Raw genomic sequence first — 24,201 nt, forward strand, 5'->3', positions numbered from 1 at the left:
CTCTCTGTTGAGTCACACACACAAACCCTCACTACAGAATTTGTGCATGTACCAGACCTGCAGTTTCTCCCAAGAGCAACACAGCAACATTTTTTTCTAGTTTGGCTCTTCATTGCTTCAAAACCCCACTGTGACAGCTCATCAAGTTGAAAATTCAGTTTATCAATCAAATATCCAATGTTACACTTTTTATATATAACCACCCATGTAGAATAGCAAAACCACTCCCTCTCTCTAAAAAAGACTCATATGATGTGACTTCAGACCCTCCAAGGTACAGCAGACTCAGACTAAATAGAACTAAAACCTAAAAGTTTACCTTAACTGAACCTATTGGTGACCAAAGATTTCATCTGTGGTGTCCAATGTAAAAGTCAGAGGGGAAATGCCACCAGGGTCTCCTTAAACATATTTCAGCAAACAATGCAGGCTTGAGAAAACTTTCATTACAGATTTCCATTACTCTCAGGAAAAACACCGGCATCAAGAAAATAAAAATCAGTTTCTGAGTAAATGTTTGTGACAAGCTGCCACTGACTCCTTAAAATCTTTTGAAAACCACATATGTCATTTCAGTGGGGGATGGCTTGGGAAATTTCTGTTTCACTGAACAATAACCAAAAAGCAGCATTTTTAATGAGACAATAAAGCAAAAATTAACGTAACCTCATGGTTCCCCATGGGCTGAAAGCAGCTGATTCTGGTACTGCTGCTGGTTGTTACATTTGGCTCTTTATAAACTTCTGAAGTTACAGGTTTCCTCCTCTCCCAAACAGAACACAAAACTTGTAGACTAGGAATACATGAAAAATACACTCTGGTAAGCCAGGGGCTGCAAACACAACTGCACAATGACACCAAAGCTTGCAGAATGACCCAGCAATGCCTGAAGCTGGGCAGGGCTATGGGACTTTAGCAGCCTTAAGCCAAGACCTCCACACACCACACCCTGCTGCCAGAGCTTTGTTCCTGGTTCAGAAACGTCAGTTCCTGCTTGGTGTCCCACATCTCAGCTGGATTCCTGTGTGTGCCATGTGCCTGCCTCAGACAAGTCTTGAGGAAATCAGTTTGAACCTCTAAAGGCTGTTATTCTGAGGGAACTGACATATTTTGGAACTCTACAATTTTGCACATGTGAGGTTGTTATTAACATCTTTTTCACTATTAACAACCATCTCTGCAGCTGAATTTCCCAGCTTAAGGCCTACAATGCATTCCAGAAAAAAAACCACCAAAGCCCGGAAGCAGTGGGAGTAGCATAAAGCCTGATTTTCAAAGTTACATTTTCTAAGGCCCCTTTATCCAGTTCTGGCCTGTTTAAATGGACTTTCTGAAGCCATAAGAACTGTTAAGACACAGCAGCAGAATTTTAGCCTTGGTAATAAATAGGCTGAGCAAAAACTGTATGTTGGGATGAAGGGAAGAAACCAGCTCACTAGGAATGACAATGCTGAACTCTGCTAGGCTCATGCAAATGTATAAAGTCACACCATGTATATTTAATACACTAGCAAAATATTTATTTTATAATGATAAAACAGAAGTGAAGGATTTCTTTTTGGTGTGCACCAGTAATTGTAGTAAAAGAATAAGGGGATTAATGGACTCTTTATACATTTCAATGACAAAAATTCATAAAGGTTAGCATCAAATTCAACTGTTCTCCATTTACAAGCATAAAACTTACCATAATACCCCCCAAACACATATATAAAGAATTATAGTTTTAAAATCTATAAAAAGTAAAAAATATACAGTCAGAAGATCTAACTCTTATTCAAATCTTTAATATAAAATTGTAAACATTTATTTACACAAAGGAAATGTGTATAACAAAATTTTGAGCACCCTTTTCAATTGGATCGTGGTTTTTGGAAGGCAGTGGATGTTGCACAGTGACACTCTCACCTTGCCTGCCCAACCAAAACCGCAGTTTATAAATAAAGCCATGGGCGGCCGGCTGGGTTCAGTTCAGGGGAGATTGGTTTTATTGCTCTGAAGCTGCAGCAAATGGAAAGCCAGAGTGCAGACACAGCCAGTGACACATTACAGGGCACCAGGGCAGAGCCCAGCCCTGCCCATGCACCCATGTACATCAAAATCCTATTTTCATTTCCATTGAACTGTTCCAACCTTGTTCTGTGGCACCGTGTTCTGTGCACAGGGACTGCTTGGATCCTGTTCACACACGGAGACCAATGGGCATTATAAGCCAGTTTGTCTGGAATCACACCTAATTTTACTCCAACAGTACCATGAAAAGGCCCTGTCATCAAACCCAGATACCTTCCTGAACAAACCCTCTGGTCAAGCAGAGCAATATCCACCTTAGCTTCCAGAAACAGTGGAGGAAAGAGCACACCTGCCTTTTCCTGGACATTTTGCTGGATTGCCTTTTTGGTAGTAACAATGCAAACAGCAGATGTTCTTTTCCTCCAATTAAGAAATCATAACTGGATGGATTGTATTTTAACTTATTCAGAACCAAGTCTGTGTGCAAAATCTACTGGAAAACAGAGCAGATTTCACCACAACCTAAACAGGGAGAAAGAAAAGCTGAATCCTACTACCCTGTTATTTCTGTTAAGTGTTTGTAAGGGGGAGAAAAAAACAGTGACATGGAAGGATGTCACTTGAAATTGAGGTCCCAAGCACCCCCGACAGGAAGGGAAGGCACACTGGTGCAAAGTTAACCCTTAAAATTAAAAATACAGCAAACACTCCTTCCCCTGACATTGCTAGTTTATATCTATACTCTTCTAATGACACTTACCTTGGACCAGTTTTTGGTTTAACTTAACAGTAAACCAAGCTCACTAGCTCTTTTCTTAGATTGCCAGTATGAGAAAAGCTAGCATCAGTTATTTGCATCTCAACTACTTATTCTAGAAAATATCAGAAGGGTCAATAACCAAAGTCACCAACATCTTTATCTTCCCATCCAAAGACAATCTTTCTGTTATTTTTCAAAAGCTCTATGAGGGATTAAGCCTGCTTCAGTGAAGTTTTATTCACTGTTCAAAGGTGGGATCCACTGATCAATGCACATCTTTCATCAACAGTTCAACATGATAAAATAGAAAATCTGATCAACAGAGCGGAATTCATCCACACTAGCTAAGTGTGCTGGACAAACCATGTTCCATGCATATTTGGAAAGGGTTAAAGTATTAGTGTTAAAAAAGCAGTTTTCAAAAGTGCAAATTGTCTCATAAAGGAGCTGCAGATACAGTAAAATATTTTCCTTCTTTGAAACCAATGATATCTTTACCTTCCCTTCACCCCCTCTGGAAAAAACCCTCTCTCACAATTCTGCAATGCAGAAAACTCCTGGTGAAGCCAGTCTGTGTTGAAGGAAATTGCTTTTAAATCACAATGCTGGGTTTGGTTAGAAAGTTTAGAGGAGTTTTCCAAGAAAGTGGATTTAGAAAGGGAAGAGGTATTTGTGCATTTAAAACAAAAGCTTTCAACTTTATTTTCATTTTAAAATAAACATTAAGGCAAGGTGGTTTGTTGGTGGATAAAAGATTTTTTTGGTAGAGAGTAAGGACTTTGGAACATTGACTGTTCCCACTGTGGTTTTTGTCCTTTCTGGGACCAACCCCAACATATGGATAAGAGGTCTCCTTGGGCTGAGCTGAAGAACAGCATCTGCTTCAAGGGATATTAAAAAAGTAAATCCACCAGTCTATAGAAAGATTATCAAACTTGTAAGCCAGTATTAAAAAAAACAAAGCATTTAAAGGGGGAGACTTCCACATTGGAGCAACCCTGATACAAGTATTCTCCCAAGCTGCCTGTGCTATTATTGCTAATAAGGACTTTCCACCTCCCAACCAATTTCTTTTTTCCTCATTTTTATCCTGAAGTGACAAAGTCTTGTGCTCATTGCTAACTTCGGGGGATGAACTGTTCTCAAAGGTTAGTTTTACTTTTTACAACAAAGAAAACTAGATGAGCTGTCATGAAGCAAAGCCTTCATTTAAATACAACTACCTTTGGAAATAAGTTATGAAGAAACAGGTGCAAAGTAAATGGCTTTACAATTCATGTTAAACCTACTATAGTTTAAAAGTTCTCCCATAAGAAATTCCCCCTTTAAACACAGCAAGGTACAAGCCAAGAACTGTGCCTCTCTACAACAGAGTGCAAACTGCAGCTTAAAAGACTACAATCTATGAAGATGACTATCTAGACTAACTGGCCAGGTTTTAATACTTTTTCTCATCTATTACCAGCATCTAGAAATATTTACTGTGAAGTATCACTTGCTTACTGAGAGTACAGGCACATGCTTCAGCAATGGGGAAAAGAAACAATTCCAAACATTTTGCAAGCATACTCAGGTGCATACAGCCTCTTCTCAAACAAAAATCAGAAGTTTGATGGACAGTACTACAACAGCATGTCAAGCTATGAACAAATAATTATTGCAAGTAATAGCTGCAGACTAAGCCCTAAACACAATTTGTGCAACTATTTGCGTTCTTTCTGCACTAGTTCTGTGGAATTTTTGTTTTCTTTTTAAATAATTAAAATATTTAGTCTTAGAACACTGCAAGTGAGATTCCTGGAAGGCTGGCTAGGACACAGCATTTTTTGACCTGTTCAAGTGTGCGACTCCTCAGAGACCGCGGCCAAAGCGCACTCCTCCTGCAGACCTGCTTGGTGCGCCGTGACCACGAGTCAACGCTCAGAGAGAAGCAGCTCCAGTCTTTTTCCCAACCATTTACCTCTAATGCCTGCAAGTCTCCTCAATGCCACAGGTTTTTTGGTCCAAGAGTTGTTTATATCTCATGAAATAATTAAAAAAAGGTAGAACCCCCGCCCCCAGCCCCATTTTAATGAGTTCCTAACAACTCATCCAAATCGTTCATCCACTCCTCTGAAGTCCTGTTTTTCAGCAAAGAGTCTATCAGATCTGTGTCACCAGTTAAGTTCTGAAGTCCATTATTGCCTGACTGGCCACTGTAGGCGAAAGGCAGCTCCTGACTGGTCGTCCTCACAGGGTACCCTTGGCTGCAGTGCAGGTTTCCTCTGTTGGGAATTTGCTGATTTGGGTTCTGGTTGAAAGCATTCAGGTCTGGAACAGTCTGGTTGATGCCAGGCAGGACTTGCTGTGAAGGTACCTGCTGCTGCGCGGGCGCGTTTGTCCGCGGCTGCGCTCCCAAAGAGGACGACAGCATCTGCCCAGAGACGGCAGCGTTCATCGAGGTCATGGGCCTGCTGCTGCTTAGGCTTACCTGAGGCATTCCCTGGGCAAACTGCTGGTTGGACATCTTTAGATGTGTCTGCTGCATGTGGAAAGAGGAGTTGGCAGTAAATGGTCCTAAGCCACTGTTTGCTTGCGTCTGGTTGTTAATATTAGGGATACCTTGGTGTTGCCAAGATGGATTTTGAGCCCCCATAGCAGCTGGTACTCTTGCCATCTGTGGCTTAGATAAGGTTGCATTCAGTGCACCTTTATTGTGCTGCTGAGAAATATTTGAGTTTGGTAAGGTGTTCTGCCCGTAGGCAGCGGGAACGGCAGCGCCCTGGCCCAAGCTGCCCTGTCTCTGCATGGGGGTCTGTCCGTTGGCACTCGGGGCCGTGTGCTGGGGAACCATCTGGCTCATGCCAGGTGCCAGGTTGTACAACCCCCCACGCTGCATGTTCTGCATGCCGGGGTACTGAGACACCCCCCGCTCCTGCTGGCTGGAGCCCGACTGCAGTGGAGCAACAGGAGCGTGTCCAGGTCCCATCTGAATCATGTTCTGGCTCTGAGGAAACAGCCGAGGGCTGCCGGAGCTGGACTGTCCCAGATTGCTGACCCCGGGCATGGCTGAAGATGACCCTGAAATACAGAGAAATATTTTGTTCATTAAATCCCTCAGGTTCAACCAGAGCTGAGCCAGGCTTGCAGGCACAATAACCCACAAGAGAGATGCAGCTGCATTTGTATAAATTGACCTCTGCAAGCAACACACAGAGAGCAGGAGTTTAATTAAAGAGTGTCAACTGCGGCTCCAGTTAGCACCTCCACCTTGATCTCAAACACAGATATGCCAATGTCCTAAAAAAATCTGAATACCACTTCTAAGAGTTCAGCATCACTAATTTTTAAAAAATTATGACTTTAAAGGCAGGACTCTGATATTTCTTTGTGAACAAAGGTAAACACATATACTTTGAAGTGCATGCTCAATTTACTAAGCTGTTAAAAAATCCCTCTTACTGCACACACACACACACTGTCAGTCATTCCATGCATACACAAGAGTGCATCTCTTCTCATACAACTGTAGGGTTGCCAGTTCTGAATTTTCCCAATTCCAGGAATATCTTCTATTTATCTAAGATAGAAATATCTAATTCAGAAATTTTTGGTCAAGTATCTTTTGGATTTTCACAGTCAAGTATTCAGTATGTTAATATGCAGTGCTGACAGCCAAGCAAGGTGATTTGGAAAAATGTTTTCTCATCAAACCAAATATGATCCTTTGCTATTGCAAATTCTGAGTTCAAAATTTCTTCTTGTAGAAGAAACAGCCCCCGATTTGAGGCAAAAAAAGCAGAAGAGCTCTGTAAAGTGTAGTGCTTGTAACACCCCCCACACTCCTTGCAGTCAACCAGGGGAAACCTACCTACACTAATAATTTCTCTACTTTCAAAACTGAAAGTAAGCTGCAGAATGTTTTCATATTTTATGATAGCTGAGAAATACTGGATCTCCATTATTACTAACATTTTATCTGAATAAAACCAGAATTATCAAGAATAAATTCAAATTATATTGAATTAGTTATCAACAAAGTACATAATGAAAACATCAGTGTCGAGGGAATGATGGGTGTGGGAAGAGTCTTACTGTGACAATATTTACAGTGAAGAGACAGCACACATATCAGGATTTAAGATGCAAAAAATAGTTGCAATCATCATCACAAAGAAAAATATTTTTAATAGTACTGATGTTCATTATAACAAAACCTACTCTATTTCTAACAGCTGTATGCCTATCTTTCTGTAGAAAGGTGGCAACATAAAAAATATTTCAGTGCAATAGTTGAAGGATGCTACTGATGCCTAATGTTAGCACACAATCCTTTTGCATTGGCATTGAATTTTTTCAGTTAAGTAACAAAACCCAATCGTAGCTGCACAGGCACAAACACTGTCAGGGTGAGGGTATTACATTTCCATTTGCATCTTACCCCTCCAGTATTTATTTCTGCAGGAACATGGAGAGTAAGAAAACAAAATGAAGGGAAATTTAACAGCATTAATACACTACAGACATACTAAGCTGTTTCTCATACAAAAAAACCCACATAGGACACTTCACATATAATGAAGAGAATTTAAATTGCATTCCCTTTTAAATGTAGCAGGGATAAAAATGTTAGAGACTTTTAAACTCATCCTAGAGATGAGAGAAATAACACACCACTTATCTTTCTTTAATGAGGGCCTGCGATAGATACAGGCAGTAGTGATGTCAGGCTTCAGAAAAAAACCCCCTCTGAATCTTAATATATCAAAGATAGAGAGAATTTCCAACCTGCATAATGAAATAGAAGTACAAAAAAGGCCTGTGGAACAATGAAGGTACTTAAAAATTTTACTCATTTCCCAAACAACATTAAGAACAGAAGCTTAAGTTGTCCCAGATACCTGCGACCAGGGAAGCTGTTAATTTGCAACTGAATCAGAGTATAGGTCAAGAGCTTTTAAGGCACAGTGACATGTAATAAATTAATTAAAAGCTATCCAATCCAGGAAATTTGAAGACACCTTGTTTTTCACTGCTGGTATTTTTTCTGCTGTTGTTGGAACTGCCATGTTTACTCACCTGTGAACTGCCCAACCTGCTGCTGGTAGGGGTTCTGGGGCTGATCCTGGTACTGGGGCGGCGGCCGCGTCAGGTGCCGCTGCAGCTGCTGCTCCTGCTGCTGCCGCTGCTTCTCCTGAAAAATGCCCCGTGCAAGATATTTTAGACACAGATCAAGCTGTTTCCAAGGGCTATCTTGGAGAAAAACAAGTTGTCTGCATACTTTTATGCACAGCTGGTAAGCAAAGGGGCTTCTGCAGCCCTACAGTCACTTCAGAGTTTGTTCTCAAGGCTCAAACACAGTCAGTTTAATCTGATGAGTGACAAGACCAGGATCTCAAAAACAACAGCATGTACTACAAGAGTTACTGCAGTGCATATCTGAAGCCTTTCAGAGATGACAGTCTCCTAATCAGTAATGTAATCAACAGGCATTTTTAGCAATGCTCTAAAGACAAAAAGAGCAGAAGTGTGTGTATTAAAAAAAACACATTTACTTTTTTGGTCTTTATTTCCAAATCAATATATTTTAGACCTCTCTTTAAAAATCAATAAAAGTTCAAGTCAGAAACATCAAAAAATGAACATGTAAATACTTTCTAGTTCTTGTCTGCAAACATGAAAAGATACACACAAATCCATATTATCATATATCACAGGTTTTCCTAGAGGATTATGAAAAACTGCAGAACTAAGTCCATAATAGAAGTCTATAAGTTTTGCAACCATTGTTTCAAATCACTTTCTTAGCAATGCACTGATCAACTGAAACAAACCGTACTCACGACACAAAATAATTGTACCTCTTTAAAATAAAAGCAGATTCAACCCATACCTATTTTATGATCAAACCATTTGAAAAGTAAACCAAGCAAATTTTCTATTAGGAAACTTTGGGGGAAAATGAAATTTAAACTCTTGAGGAGAATGCAGATGTAGTGTCAGTGGGCTCAGATTTTGACAGTGTTAACAGCCATCTGGGTGCTTTCACAATATGAAATGTATCAGGCACAGCATTTCTGTCTCTTCTTCCACAGATACCTTCAGCCAGACTGAAACTCTGACATAACCAAGTAGTGATACAATGCACAACTACTTAACCAAAAAGTTACACAGAGCACAGCAGGGGACAGAAATTCCCTTCCAAGAGTATTGGGGTAAAGACACAAGGCAGAAGCCTTTAGAGAAGAGACTGGAGCAATGTAACAAACAGCAGATACACATCAATACCACCCCTCCCAAATGTCTCCAGCTGAGAAGCTGTTGGGACACGCACAGGAATGAGGAGGGCAGGCTGCTTGACAGAGGACCAGCTGCTTGCAGGACCAGTCAGACCTGAAAGAGGCTGACCACAGAAGCCAAGAGATGCCATAGCTCTGAGAGAAACCAAGAACTGCAGAACCTGGCCTGGAGAAGAAAATTAAAAAATACACAGAAGGCCAAGTGAAAAGACAATTTTATAGTGGCAGGGAATGGCACTGGAGCTACCTGAAACTACAAGTTTCCTGCAAAGCAGACATCAGCAGATTCAGAAATCTTTTTGTAAAACTATATGCAGTATCATGTGTATCCAAAGGAACAAATATCAAATCAGAATGCTAACAAGACCTAGCTTGACTAGGCAGCACAAGGCCAGTAAATGTGGCAAATGCAATGTCTAAAGCTGTTCAGCTCCAAGGCAAAGCCACTCCTTAGCTGGGACCAGAGTCTCAGTATCACTATAGAAAAATGGAAATTACACAAGTTAACTGTAGTCACCACAAGTAGGACATGAATGAAGTATTTTCATAATATTGATATTTACTGCAGCAACATGTGCTGGCAAAGCAGAAGCAAATAGATAGGAAAATAATATTTTAATGCTATTTTTGAGATATGCTACTTATCACCTCCCCAGTGTTCAGAGAGGTCTGCCACCTGTTCTGTCCATTATTGTCCTAAGGAAACGTCCTCGGCCACAGCTCTAAGGGCTCTAACAAAGCTCTAACAATCACCATCCACCAGACATGCAAAAGCACAAACAAGAGGTCACACCCCATACTTCCTTTTTCCCCACCTGCTCTCAAAGAATACCTGTTTGTTAACATTCTGGAGAGTAATGATTATTCATCTTTGATATTTTATATTAATATACAAGTCACCAAAGACTGATTTATTTACTAAAGTATTCTGAGCTTACAGATCACATAACTCATAGAGAAGATATGATTTTATTGATGATTTGGGCATTTTCTTTCAGTCTTTAATAATATAATTCCCCCACAGTATTCCCTTAGTCCAAATTGTTTTAACCAAAATGTCAAAAACATATCTTTACCAACACTCATACACTGCCAACCACATTTATATGTTTTATCTACACTGGCTTCAGAACTGAGGGGGTTTTCCTGTCCCCTCTATTGACACCTCAAATTCATCAGGATGTCTCCAGGTGATAAAAAAGCCATTGGCTAGGACTTGGCACAGCCATAGCTACACAATCCTGCATATTCTACTACAACCTTCCCCATAAAAGGGGCTGTCATACATTTTCAGTTCAGAGGAGACTATAATTTCCTCCTTTCATAAAGCTTCTGATGGGCAGATGATTCAGGGAGACCTTAGAGCACTTTTCAGTACCTAAAGGGGACTTATAAGAAGGCTGGAGGGGGAAGTTGTCTCAAAAGGGCATGAAGTGATAGAGCAAGGGGGAATCCAAGACCTCCATCTGAAGGAGGTGAGGTTCAGATTAGATATTAGGAAGAAATTATTTACTGTGAGTGTGGTGAGACATTGGAACAGGCTGTCCAGAGAAGGTGTGGCTGCCCCATCCCTGGAAATGTTTCAAGGCCAGGCTGGATGGAGCTTGGAGCAAGCTGGTCTAGTGGAAGGTGTCCCTGCCCTTGGCAGAGGAGCTGGAACTGAGATGATTTTTAAGGTCCTTCCCAACCAAACTATTCTCTGATTCTAAAACATCAAATGCTATTTCATGCACCTGAGCAAAGCAGTACAAATTAAAAAACAGAGCTGGCCCCTCTCACCTGTTCTGCCAGCAAATGCTGCTGCCTCTGTTCCATCAGGAATTGCTGCTTCTGCTGCTCCATCAGCAGATGCTTCTGTTGCTGCTCTCTCTGCTTCTGCTGGTCCATCAGCATTTGGTGTTGCTTCATCACTGCTGCTTGCTGCTGATAAGCTGAGCTGCTGTGGTTACCTGCCATGGTGACATTTGGAGCCTGGGCACCCACCCCAGGGCCTGGGACAGAAACAGGAACACGAGGCACAGCAGGAGCAGGGTTCTGATCCTGCAGAACACAGGAAAAGCAATAGAAGTTACAGAAATGCACTAACTTCTTCACATCTATACAGCACCAAACACAGAACTGCCAGTTTGGAGTTAGGGTCAGAAGCTCCACAACATTTAGGAATAGAGGCTTTAACTCCAGTCTCAAAGTTCTTCCCAATTTCCAGCTCAAACAGGTCAGTATAGCTCTGTGTGCTTTTTTTCAGGCACTTACAAACTGCTCATCAAACACCCCAGCTTCTGTTTATTTTAGCAGCAGTTTTTCAAACACTACATTTGATATTTTTGTTATTCAAAGCATTTATTGAAATCCTGCCTCTTCTGTCAACATTTCATCCTGCAAGTGTTTATGTTTCCCATCCTAAAGCTGCTTTTTTTTTTAACATCAGAGAATTTACTATTCGCAGGTGAAGGAGAAAAGGTTTCCACTGGTCAAAATGGTTCTTAAAGTATTTTTCCAGCAATCCAACCATCACCACACACTACAGACAAAAATACTACTAGAGATAAGTCTGATATTATTAGTTTTTTTTAAGTCTGCATTTTTTGTCCTTTTTTTCTGAGACTGGAACTTGGGATAAGCAAAAATAACATGGAACATTCAAAAGCCCTCTTAGTATCAGCAAATCCCTTTGAAATTTGACAGTTTTCATCATTTTAAAGCACAGTTCAGCCTCATCTCTAATTACACAAACAAATATTACGTTTCATTTAAGCAGTCAGCTAATGGGTTTGGCTGTTGGTTCTCACTCTGCAGTTTCATAAGGAATCACGAGCCAAATACAAGGAATGCTGCACTAAGTTGTTCTGTGTGCAAGCTTTTGAGAAATTCTCCCAAAGCTTTCATCAGTATTTCTGTTAGTTCAGTGCAAGTGTGGCAGTGTAGACACAAGGTCACCCTCACATTTTTCAGTGAGGGGGAGATGTGACACACACAATCATCTCTACCCTTCTTCCATCAAAATGCTGTTAGACTGTTACTTCTTTCAGCTTTCAAAGAGATCCTTTTTTATTTATGAAGCACACATTGATCTCAAATTTCTATTTGTACACCGGTGTGGTCTTTATCACAGACTAATCAGAGCTTTTTCACAGGTTTTCTGTTTTGTTGAGGGAACATATGACTAGAGTTGGATCTCAAACAGTTTTTGCTGGAGGAACTTTAATCAAATACCTTTTCTTTTCAACAAGCCTTCTCGTATGTGCATTGCAGGTACATGTTACAGAATCCAATGAGTCTATACTTCCACCCACTACTACAGAAATTTTCACCTGCAGCATACCTGTAATAAGTTTTATACAAGGCAAAGGAGCACCATCTGGAATTTTCTGTTAAAAACCTGAAGCATATGCTTCAAGCAAACAAACATTGCCATTATTCATTCTTAATGATATATTTCTCTCCTATGCCATGCTTCCCCAATGCCCAGAGACTTAACCAATAAAAATCCATAGAACTGAAAGGCTCCACGGAACACCCAAGAAATCAGGAATGCAGCCCCCACTTCCACCTCTCTGCAAAAGTAGATCTTTTAATAGTAAGCCAACTCTGACACAAGCAGGGACTAAAAACAAGGTAAAGAAATCAAAGCTTCTTTGAGAACACTGTGTAACAGTACAGTTTTATACAAGTTATTTTAGTCAAAAGTTTACAAAGCATCTATTTATCTTTGTAAGTAGAAGCTTCTGTGAAGCACGACATAATTTGCTGCCCACAAAGTATATTAAGCTGGAAATCACACGTTACATGACCTAGAACCCAGTATTAAAAACTGTCCCCAGTGGAAAAAAGACCTCATGATTCTTGTTTAAGAGTCTTGTATATAAGATTTTTCTCTTTAAAATCAATGGAAACATTTGAAACTATACCAAGGAATCTGCACTCCAGCCTTACCTACCCAACAACCTTAAATCTGCTACAGAGCAAAGGTAACTCAGGACATTCACCTGACCATGTGGCAGTCGGTAGGCCATGTTTCCAGGCTTGGGTTTCAACAGGATCATCCCATTTTGGTCGTCACCTACATGGGACAGTGGTGGCTGCTGGCGCTGCTGGATGTATGCCAGCATGGGAGCCTTGTTCTGCCCAGGCACTGCCACCCCCTGCTCACACTCTGCTTTGTAATGGGAAAGAGGTTTGGTGTTCCCATAGTCCAGCATAGAGCTTTGACTGTTCACAGGGTTCTGGTTCAAGCTGTTTTGCTGATGGCCCAAAATGTTCACATGATAATTGCCTCCAGCTCTTGGTGAGCTTTTATTTCCCAAATTAGGCATCATGAGTTTCTGATTGTTGAAGTCTGGCTGATAAACCGATGGGCTAGTAGGATTTTCCATGGTATATGGGACAGCCAGTGGACTATGGGAAGGCCCAGGCTGTTGCCACGTTGACATCTGATTTGCTTGGTGGACTTGTGAAGCTTGCTGCTGGTTCTGCAACATCTGATCTCTCTTCTGCTTGGCAGCAATCTGCTGAAGCTGATGAGCAGAAGACATTTCTTTGGCACTTCCTGCACACTTCCCAGGTAACAACACAGGCCTCTGGATGTTCTGAGAGTGGTTTGATGCCTGCATCATGGGCTGATTAGGATTTTCAGTCATTGACTGACTGGAAGGCTGGAACATAGCCTGAGAACTAACAACCGTTGTAGAAGCGGCACTTACAGGTACAGAAGCAGCACCAATAAATGCTGAACCTGAAGAAGTTGGTCTAACCTGGGGAGATCCCAGCTGCTCTTGTTCAAAGGGTGCTGGGGAAAACTCAGTCTTTATGTTAATATCTTGTGGTAATGGAGTCTGTGCAGCTGAATTTGAAGAATCTGCATCTTTTTTGTCTTCAAAGTCGTCATTAAAGAGATCCTTCATGTCTTCATCGGGCACTGATCTATTGAGCTCCTCAATAAGTTCCTTCCATTCTTGCTCATTTAGGTTAAGATCAGGCATCAGGTTATTCTGAGATATAGAACCCCCTGCTACAGGATTCATACAGGGAAGCTCATCTACAGGCTCCTGCTTCAGCTCTTTGTTCAAACTCAGAGGAAATGAATCATCAGCATCACCACCTCCATTCATCTGCAGGCTGGAATCTGGAAGACACTTCTTGCTGATGCCATCGAGCCCCATTGGATGCTTCCCATTAAGTTGTAAGGTATCACCAGTACCAGATTTCTTGTCCAGATGATGGAGTGGAGACACAGGGGGCATTCCATTGGAAGAACCACTCACTCCCAGACCATCCTCACGACGCAGTTTCTTGGACACAGAGAACACATCACCATAGCCATTCTGCTGGTCTCCATTCTGAGGGGAAGCAGCACTATCAAGCTTTCTTTTCACAGTCTCATGGAGCTGCTGAAAAAGAAAAGGAATATTTTAGTTATGTAGTTCTATGTTACACAAATCTGGATTTTTATTTCTTACCAGAACATTGTCTTGCTCTGAACAAAACATTTCAGAAAAAAAACCAAAGATTGCATCTTTGTTTTGGTAACATTTTGTTTTACAAGTCAGCACATGAGATTACTTCCTCACTATAATCTCTCACAGAAATTTTTCAAAAAACATGTACTACTTTAAACAGACACCCCCTCCTTCAGACAAAACTAGAAGCTGCCAAGTACTCTGACAACAAAAAGTTGAAAAATGGCTGTGAACTGGAATATGTTATGATTTTTCCTATTCAAAAGGAGAAAAACATTAAATAATGTTAAGAATCAAATTGCAGATGAGAATAAAAACCTGTATTCTAGTTGATCTATGTACACATACAGTCTAATTGTTCCATGAGACTCCTTCATAAGTCTCACATTTAAATATTTATAAAGCAGTCCCACATTTAAATATTTAGAAAAAACAAGTAATTCTCTTGTGATAATATCTTTTAGAGAAGAACTGTGTATATAAATTTTGTACACAATCACACTTTTGGCACTGAAGCAAAACCAATTTGTCACTTAGCGACCATTGCTTCACACTTGTGGAAAATGCAATTCAGAGTTCAGCCAGTTCTAGCACAGCAGAGCAAGTTCATTCCTTTTCTCTTTTCTCCTGAAATATTTGCCAGCTGCTCTGACCACCAGAGCCCAAGCAGCTCCACAGTTGGCCTCTCCCAGATGGTGAAGGCACAGATTCTCTTTCTCGTGGTGCCACCTAGAAGCGACCAGCGGCTACAGCAGCGGCTTCACAGCCAGAGCCCGAGCACCTTTGTTCAACTTCTCCTTCTTGCCAGCATTCTTGCAAACAAAATGTTCTTTCTATTGACCTCAAAAGCATCTGAAAACAGAATTCCTGCACACATCAAAGGTGACTATAAACTTTTCCTTCCCTCAGGTGCATTCTGTAAAAAAATCTGAGCTTTGCTGGTGCTGGAACGCTCCACCAACGCAGACAAACCTGCAGGGCAGAGCCGCTGCTCCAGCAGCGTGGGGAGCTGGGAGAGGGAGCTGCCATCAGCTGCCAGCCTGGGTCAGACACCCTGGGACATCCCAGCAGGACCCTCGACAGCAATCTCCACCAAGAGCCACCATCTGAGGTGTGGGGTCACTGAACAACAGCCCTCTCAGAGGGCAGGAAAGCAGCTCATCAAATAAACCTCAAGACAAGTATGGTTCTTTTCATATTACCTGCAGTGTTCACAGGGCAGTCCACTAACCCCTGGGGAAAACTCATCCAGGGAAAAATGGGAAACCTCAAGATCTCAGCATTCAAGCAAGAGACTGGATGTAGGGCCAGCATAAATTATCAGAAGAATTTTACACACTTGCCTGAGCAACAGCATTCTTTGATTTACAGACAGAAGGACTGGTTCACAGTTAATTGTTCCTATTTTTTTTAACCATCTACACTGAGCTGATCTTTGGGGGCAAAGAAACCCCAGACCATCTGTTTAATTCCTGCACAGGTAAGAGCAAAAAAAACCCCACTATTTGTTTAATGCTTGCATAGGTAACAGCAAAGCCTTATTTTTATCTGTGGGACAGACTCCAGCTTCCCTGGAGACTGTGATCTTCTAGATGGCTCATGGAAATAGCAGCAGAATAGCAAGATCAGCAGAAGACTGAGTAGGATGAGGTGAGGTGTACATCTGGAGAGGAGGCTGCAACTTGAAATCTCTTAATTTGAACATCAGGTCCTTAGCTTGGAGTAGCAGCTCCCTAGTGCATTTTTCAAATACCAACTCAAAAGAATAATGGAAATTTACTTTTTTGTAAAAAGACAAAACAACAGAGAGCAAAAAACCTCAACTCCATCACAACATTTGGCTTTCAGCATTTCCCATTGTTTACTTCATACTCCCACCAGGAAAACTGAAGCTCAAGGTGGATGAGTAACTTGCCCAAGGTTATATGATGAGTCAAATTACTCAAAGTTTGGGAATGGGTCCTCCTTACTTCTAAATAGTTAGGGAAAAACCCCACTCACTCCCTGAAAACTTACATCAAAATATAACTTGGTTTTGTGAGCTACACTCACTGCAGTCTAGAAAAAGACACAGAGCCCTAAAATCCAGCTCAGGAACTCTCAGATCTCTATGGATTTTAACAGTCATAACACTCAGATATCTGATCCTTGGAGACATTTTGACTAGAAGTTGCTTGGGACAAAATCCTCCTTTCACCTAAAACTGTATTCCTTTGGAGAAAAAAGGGAGATTAAGTTCCTCCCCAGTTTGTCTGTGTCTATCCAAATAATCTGGTCTGAGGGGAAAAATAACAAACTGCACATGAGATACAAGTCAGACTGCAAGCTATCTACATATCAAGCTGCTCCAACAGAGTTCTCAAGGCAAGAAAAACCTGTTCTCTTCTGCCAAAACTCATGAAAAAACCAACCAACACATGGATGAAGTAAAGCATAGCTTGCTACTCGCTAAGAAACCCCCTTCAGCTTTAATTTTTTTGTTCACTACCATCCTGTAAGGCACAGTGTTCCTCCAGTATGCTGTCCATAACTTCCTCAGCAGAATCAATCAATTTTTTTTGTAACACTAAGCCAATCATTTCCACTGTCACAAGATCAGATACAGAAGTGTCCTCTCATTTTCTCAGCCTATTCAATTTTCCAACAAAAGATGGAACTTCCTAGATCACTGCTATCTAGCTATGCCTAAAAATATGACCCCAAAAGCATTTATCTGAAGTATTTATACCAATACAGGACCAGTGCAAGGCAGGGGATGTGAGCTGGCCTCAGTCCTTTGCCCAGGACAGGCCAGAGAGTTCAAAGAGCCACTGAGGGGCCACAGGCTGCACCTCCTCCATCACCTGAGCTGCATTTTATTCACGTGAGCAGAACACAGAATCCTCAACGTGGCCATAAACACTTCCTTGGCAGGAGCACACATGCTCAACTGTGCATTCCTCATGCACAGAACACAAGCTGACAAAGCCCAGGTGGCATCCATGACAACAAAAGGTGTCCAACACAGCAGCCTCTGGCCATGGAACTCACACACTGACAGGAGACAGCCTGCAATGCCAGAGATGGATGTGTGCCCAGGCAAATGACAAAGCTTCCAGCAGAAACAGAGAGCACACAAAGCATTTTGATAGATTCAATCTCTGTCTTAACCCACCAGCTTTACCACAATGGTGCTCAGCCCTACTGTGGTCTCACTGCAGGGGCAAATTGACTGACTTCATAAAAGCTGTCCAAGAACTACAACAGAAGCCCAACAAGAAACCAGAAAAGCTTGAAAACTTAATCTATTGCTTGTCTGTAAGCACTGGCTGAATTCAAAACTTCAGAGGCCAGGGCAGTGCTCTCTTACTGCCTTGGTGGGAAGGGGCATGAATCACTGATCAAAACAGTGGTACAAAGTGGTTCTGATTGGTTTTGTTGGGTTTTTTGTTTGTTTGTTTGGTGTTCACTATTTTGGTGTGGACTTAATACCTGAAACTACATTTAGATAATAATCTGAAACCAATGATATTTCAATGCATTAGAACTTAACAGGCATGAAAGTTTAGATGACATTATTTGTTTGAAAGAAAAAAACCCTTTACCATTCAGAACAGCTAAAGTGAGGACAGTCAGCTAAAGTTCTTTTGCAAAAATCCAGTACTTTGCTATCATTTGAGACTTATAACTGAAGATGGCAGATATATATATATATATATATAGATATAGATATATGTACACAAACTGCATGCAGGTTTCTTTAAAAAAAAAACCAAACAAACCACCTCATGAACATGGCAGAAAAGAAAATTCTTAAAAATCTGGTACCCATACTGTGTCTCTCAGGCCCTATAATGTTCTTATTTAGCTTTTAAAAGCATCTGTTACAGAGATTTAAATATTCTTACAGGATTTAGTAGAGTTTTAATGTTCTGTATTTCATTTCAAATTAGTTTACCATTTCAATATCAGAATTAAGTCTACAAGAATTTGTTTTGATATAGGAGCAAGAGAAACATAATGCTGGACATTTTCAAAGAAGAAATGCTAGAATAGACTACAAGCATAATAAAAACCTAGCTCGAGTATGGCTCCTGGCATTCTCAACTAGAAGGGGAAACCAAATCAGAATACATTCATTTTTCTGCCATGGGAGTGCCAGTATTGCAGCACAGATAAGCCCCCATGTACCAGAGCTCACAGGAGGTGCTCCACAGACACTGATTCTCCTCTCCTGCCTCACTAAGGACAAGAGCAACAAAGCTGACAACTCCTTAAGCTGGAATAACAATGCAAATACCAGACACTGTAGTGTATGAATTTTGGATAGAAAACATAACATTCTGACTACACCCCACAGCAAGAACCCCCCCTTTACTGTGCATCCACCCTCAGCTTCCAAAGCTGCCTTCCCTCTGCAAGGAAAGCATTTTATTACCCAATGTGTTCCTGCATTCCACTGTGCTTTCAGAACCAAACTGCTGGACTCTTTTTTAATTTTTACTTTAATTCCAGCAGACTTTTGTATTTGGGTGACTGCCTGCTGGAGTGAAGAAGGGCTGTGGATAGGCATGTCTATAAATATCCCAAGCCTGCATTAGTCACAAGGGGCAGCTTCTGCTACAGGAATTGTTCTGCTGAATCAAAAAAACTCCTGTGCCTTCAGCTGCAGTGCCGGATCCTCCACCTCACTTGAACTTAAAGAGCAGCAGCAGCTCAGTCACTCCCAGATCCTTACAACTTAGGAAACATCACTGCATATCTAACTAATCTGGTAAGGGAAATGTTTCAAACATAAAACAATACCTCACAGAGAATTAAAAGGAGACAAAGAAAAACCTGTCTGAGTTGTTGGGCAACAAACTATCAGACTTGTCAGCAAAAACAAACAATGGTGGCAAGACTACACTGCACCATGGCTATATATAAATAACATGTAAATAATTTGCTATCTTTGTGGTAAAACATAATTTCACAATTTAACACCCCTATACCACAGCTTACACAAAAATTACGTCTTCTGAACTGTTAGAGTACCAGCCTGAGCTTTGTTAGAGGAACATCATTAACACTTGTCAGTACACTATGGACAATCTATTCCCTTTAATTTATTACTTTATTACTTAGGTCTTTCAACCAAGAAACACTGCATTGCCCTCCTTGGACTTCAATTTTATTTAAAACTGTTTACTTGGTGCCTTTGCTTAATTTAGTATTTAACTAATATTAATGCAAAACATCTATCACTCCCAAATAAATGTTAAAAGCTGCTCTTCAGCTTTAACACAAAGCCTTCTCAAGACAGGCCACTGACTCGACTTCTGTGCTCATTCCAGAAATACTGTTTGTGGTTTTGTGGCAGTCCTAGACAAAGCAAGCTCTCTGCACAACAACTGCTCTCAGGTGGGGGAAAAATCCCAGTAAGAAACAGGGAGCAGCTCTCCTTCCAAGACACCACATCATAAAACAAGGAGTGGAGATGAAAATCCAGATCTCTGCCATTCTCCTCATTCACACGTTAATGAAACAGCTTCTGTTCAGCTCAGCCATCCACTGCCTTTTCGTCTACCACAGAAATGTAAGGAAGCCAAACTCTCTCTTGCACAGAATTTAAACACCATTATTCAATGAACTTTCATCTATCAGAAGCTGGCAGAGAAAAAAATGTTCTAGGAGACAAACCCCATCTCTTCCCAACTTCCCTGTTTCTCAAAAATGGAAGATTAACACTGCAAACATTATCCAAATATCAAGCATCTTCTACTTTGAACACAGCCCTAATAATGTCATGTTAAAGAACAGAAATGGGAAGAAGATGTCACCATTTGGATTTCCCATTAAATAATGGTCTGGAAGTTTTTTAGAAGTAGGAAGCTAGAAGGTTTTTCAACATTTTTCTCAAATGAAGGACAGGCCTACGTGATGCACAAATAATCCAAGGTATTTCTGTATCAATGCTGTATTCTCTCAGTCTCTGTAGCTCAAATTTTACAGCTGCTAAGTAAGAAAACAAGGAAGAATCTATCCCTTACTTCTGCCTGTAAGCAAGATCCATCGAACTTCAGGATCTAAACCAGAGCAAAAACTAATGGAAGAGAAAATATCTGATTTTGTCCACGTGACAAATCATACAAGACTAAGGAGGAAGTGGTGGTGCCACCCTGTTCCCTGTGACTATTGTGGATTTACAGAAGGTGCTCAGCAGCACAGCACCTGGCATTGCCCACACTGCCCACACCTGGGGCAAGGCAGCTTCATGTCCTACTGCTACAAGACCTCACAAAAGCCTTCACCTTTCCATGAACTGCTCTCTCCTCCAGGGACCAAAATAAATGCTTCATTAACAGTCAACATAAAGTACCAGTTTCCAAGAGCAGATTCATATGCAGCTTCACAGAAAAATCTGGAGTGCTACAGCAGCAACAGCTGATATAATGCATGTTGCACTGAGCTAGCAGCATTCTTTGGAAAGGATGTGTCCAGGACGTTTTAAAAGACAGTTCTGGTGTTCATCCAAACTTTACTGAACTCTGGAAATCAAGCCCATATCCTTCCCATTCAAAGCACATGCTTGGTCTTGATAATGGCAACATGATGGGTAGAGGTAAAACACCAACCTAGAGAGGGACCTTCTGGGCCAGAGGAATTAAATCAGCAGCAGAGGTGCTGTTGTTGTTGTGTTTTTTTTCCCAAGACTTGAATTACTAAGCAAACCGACTTTATACCCCAGTAACGAGGTGATGAATCAGCAGCTGCAATTAAGCTCACAGTCATGGATGCTAGGAAGGAAACAGCAGGCCAGCCCGAGGAAGAGTCATTCATCCACTAAACCCCTCTTCTGTTGTGTAAATTGGCCACTGGCAGCAGCTTCCTGTACAAGGGCTTCCCCCACGATGTGCAGTGCACTTCAGAACCGGCTGCTGTTGAGAGCCCTCATTATAATGGATGCTAATTAGATCAAATCCACATCCAAAGTGATTGAAGAGAAACAACACCAATGAATTAGAGACATCTTTCCTTCAGAAGATCAATATGAAGTCGTGTGGTGGCAGTTTAAGCAACAGGATTTGACATGCTAAAGAGCCCCGAGTGTAATGAAAATACACATTATTAAGGGGTAGAGCCCCACATGCAAAAAGCCCAAGAGCCCAGCAGGAAATAAACAGAACCTCCACCAAGGTTTTAGATAATAAAAACCAAGTTTGAGTCATTTTTGTTTTGACACAAGTTTACATTCAAGATTAGTCTACTAAACAACAGCTAACTGTAAAGTTTTGTAGAATCAGTGTCAGGAATGCACAAGGTTTCCTCTCTTCCTCAAGTACCCTTCTGTAGCAGCCCTCTGAAGTGCTCTAACTGTGTCACAAGGACCTCAGTCTTCTCAACAGTCAGCAAGTCCTCGAGTCTCATAGGTGTTTTAGCAAGAACAGAAACAATTCAGTCAAGTAACACTTTCAGTTCATCTTGTAAATACTACAAACTGCACCCAGGCTGCCTAGTGCTGGTCACAGTAAAGATGACATAGATAAACCCCCTTCAGGATTTCACATTATGTCCTGGACACTTAAACATACATAAAAGCTCTATTGTGATTCTAATTTAAAAACAGTAAATGAGGTTCAAGACACAGAGAAATATATCCTTTTCTAATCCAATCAAATACACAGAGCACCCTAAAAATATTATTTATTCTATTTATTAACCTGGGAATATCTTTGTTTAATCCAGTGTCCCCTTTTAAAGACACTCAGAGTGCTACTGAATCATTTTCATGCAGGCCACCATTTAAAAATACCTGATTTTAAGGCAGACAGGTATTAGGACAGGCAGCCTTTAAGAGGTTATCCTACTAACCTACATTACTGACACATTAGCACACAGCAGTATATTTAAAGGGCCCAGAATAAGTTAAGCAATAGCTATCTTGATATACAAACAGGGCTATGTGAATATGTCCCGACAACCAGAAATGCTAGAGAAGCCAGAGAAACATTAAGATTTTGAGCTAAGCCAGTTTTTAATGGGTGGAGTGGGATTCTCATAGTGTTCACACCCACTGGAGTGAGCGGCAAACAAGCAGCTGCCTTTCCACTGAAATTCTTTCCAATATGAACCAGAATTAACAGACACATTGTCTTAAAACTCCCCCCCAGTAATAAGCATATCCTTATCAAATGGCTCCACAAAACCCGGACACCCCAAACTAAAACTTAAGCAAGCAAACAAAAATCCAAAGGCACCGCAGTATTAATACCCCTCTGACAGTTTCTGCAGGGGCATTTTAGGTGAATTAGGCAAAATATGATTCACAAAATACTCTGAATGATTTAAGCATCACAGAAATCCTGCCTCTACCCCTACCCCATCATGCCACAGTTTTTCTATACTCTTCCAGCGTGCAGAGGTGACGAGCGCAAACAAAACAGCCCTTATCGTTTGCGAAGTTGTAACACAGCAGAGAGGGCACTCGGCAGAGCAGCCCCAAGCCCAGCCCTCGCACCGCAGGCCACCACAGCAGCAGCGAGAGCTCCTTTTCCTTCCCCCATCCCGCTGCAGACGAGAGGTGCCAGCCGGGCACGACCGCCGCTCCCTCCCCGGCCCCGGCAGCCGGCCCCGGGGGCGCTTACCGCGATCAGGGCGCTGCTGCGGCCGTGCTGCTGCTCTCCGCTCGCCGCCTCGCCGTCCAGCCCGTTGGCTCCGCTTCTCTCGGCGCTCCCCGCGGCGGCGGCGGGCGGAGGGGGCGCGGGCGGCGGCGGCGCCGGGGGCGGCTGCCGGTGTTTGCCGGCCCGCTTGGCCTTGGCCTGCAGGCAGCGCTGGTGCAGGGCGAAGGTTTGCTGGCGCTCCAGCTCCAGGCGCTCCGGGGACACGGCCTGGTAGCGGGACTCGCAGGCGCTGTGGTGCCGCCGGCAGAGCTCGATGCGCCGGCGGAGCCGCTCCATCACCGCGCTGTGCCGCGGCACCACGAACTCCGCCATGGGGCAGGGGGGCAGCACCATGGGCCGGGCGGCGAAGGGGCGGCCGCCGCCGCTCACCGGCTCCTCGCTCCGGCGCCCGCCATAGCGGGGCCTCCGCCGCCCCTCCCGCCGGCCTTACCTGCGCTCCCCGCCGGGATCGTCCCGGGTCTTTCCCCCCGCCCGGCCCGGCGCCCGCTCCTCTCTCCCCCGCCCCACTTCCTCCTTCTGCCCCGAGCCCGGCGCCGCTCCGCTGCCCCGCTCTCCCTCAGCCCTGCCCGCCTCTCGGGGCCTGAGGGAGCCCGCCGCGCTCCCTCCGCCGCCGCCCTCAGGCGCGGGCCGGCCCGGACCCCCGGCCCCCCATTGTTGTCCGCGCCGCCGCCATCTTGAAATTGTTTTTCCCCTCCAGAGCCGAGTTGAGAATAAATGGGCGGAGCTTCCTGGGTGGGGGGGTACGTCACGGCGCGCGGCGCGTCACGAGCCGTGACCGACGCCCCTCCCAGCCAATAGGAGAGCGCGGAGGCGCGAATTAAGCAGCGGAGGCGAGCTGGGGGCGGTGCTCGGCGCGGTTTAAAGGAACAGGTATGGAGGGGCGGAGCGTCGACAGCCCGGCCAATCAAGAGGCGGGAGGCGGGGCCGCGGGTGATTGACAGGGAGGGGCGGGCAGGAGCCCGGGCGCTGGAGCGGAGCCCGGCCCGGCCCCGTGGCCCGGGCACCGCTGCGGAACCCGCTCGGCCCCGCAGTGACAAAACCCGCGAGAGACA

At 42.9% G+C, this 24,201-nt stretch overlaps 1 protein-coding gene across 2 annotated transcripts; it reads right to left on the minus strand.

Moving 5' to 3' along the window:
• Positions 1 to 1,562: 1,562 nt before the first annotated feature.
• Positions 1,563 to 23,845, minus strand: MAML1 (mastermind like transcriptional coactivator 1). Of its 2 annotated transcripts, none has more exons than XM_064724976.1 (5): positions 23,114 to 23,845; positions 13,038 to 14,435; positions 10,831 to 11,091; positions 7,832 to 7,946; positions 1,563 to 5,833 (listed from the first exon to the last, which is right to left on the minus strand). In XM_064724976.1, the coding sequence occupies exons 1-5, from the start codon at positions 23,480 to 23,482 to the stop codon at positions 4,842 to 4,844; spliced, it is 3,135 nt and encodes a 1,044-aa protein (XP_064581046.1). In that variant the 5' UTR covers positions 23,483 to 23,845; the 3' UTR covers positions 1,563 to 4,841. The 2 variants fall into 2 exon arrangements, with proteins under 2 accessions (XP_064581046.1, XP_064581045.1); XM_064724975.1 differs by having other exon boundaries at positions 13,038 to 14,438.
• Positions 23,846 to 24,201: the final 356 nt, after the last annotated feature.

This window comes from Zonotrichia leucophrys, chromosome 13, assembly GCF_028769735.1.
Source record: "Zonotrichia leucophrys gambelii isolate GWCS_2022_RI chromosome 13, RI_Zleu_2.0, whole genome shotgun sequence".
Lineage (NCBI taxonomy): Eukaryota > Metazoa > Chordata > Aves > Passeriformes > Passerellidae > Zonotrichia > Zonotrichia leucophrys.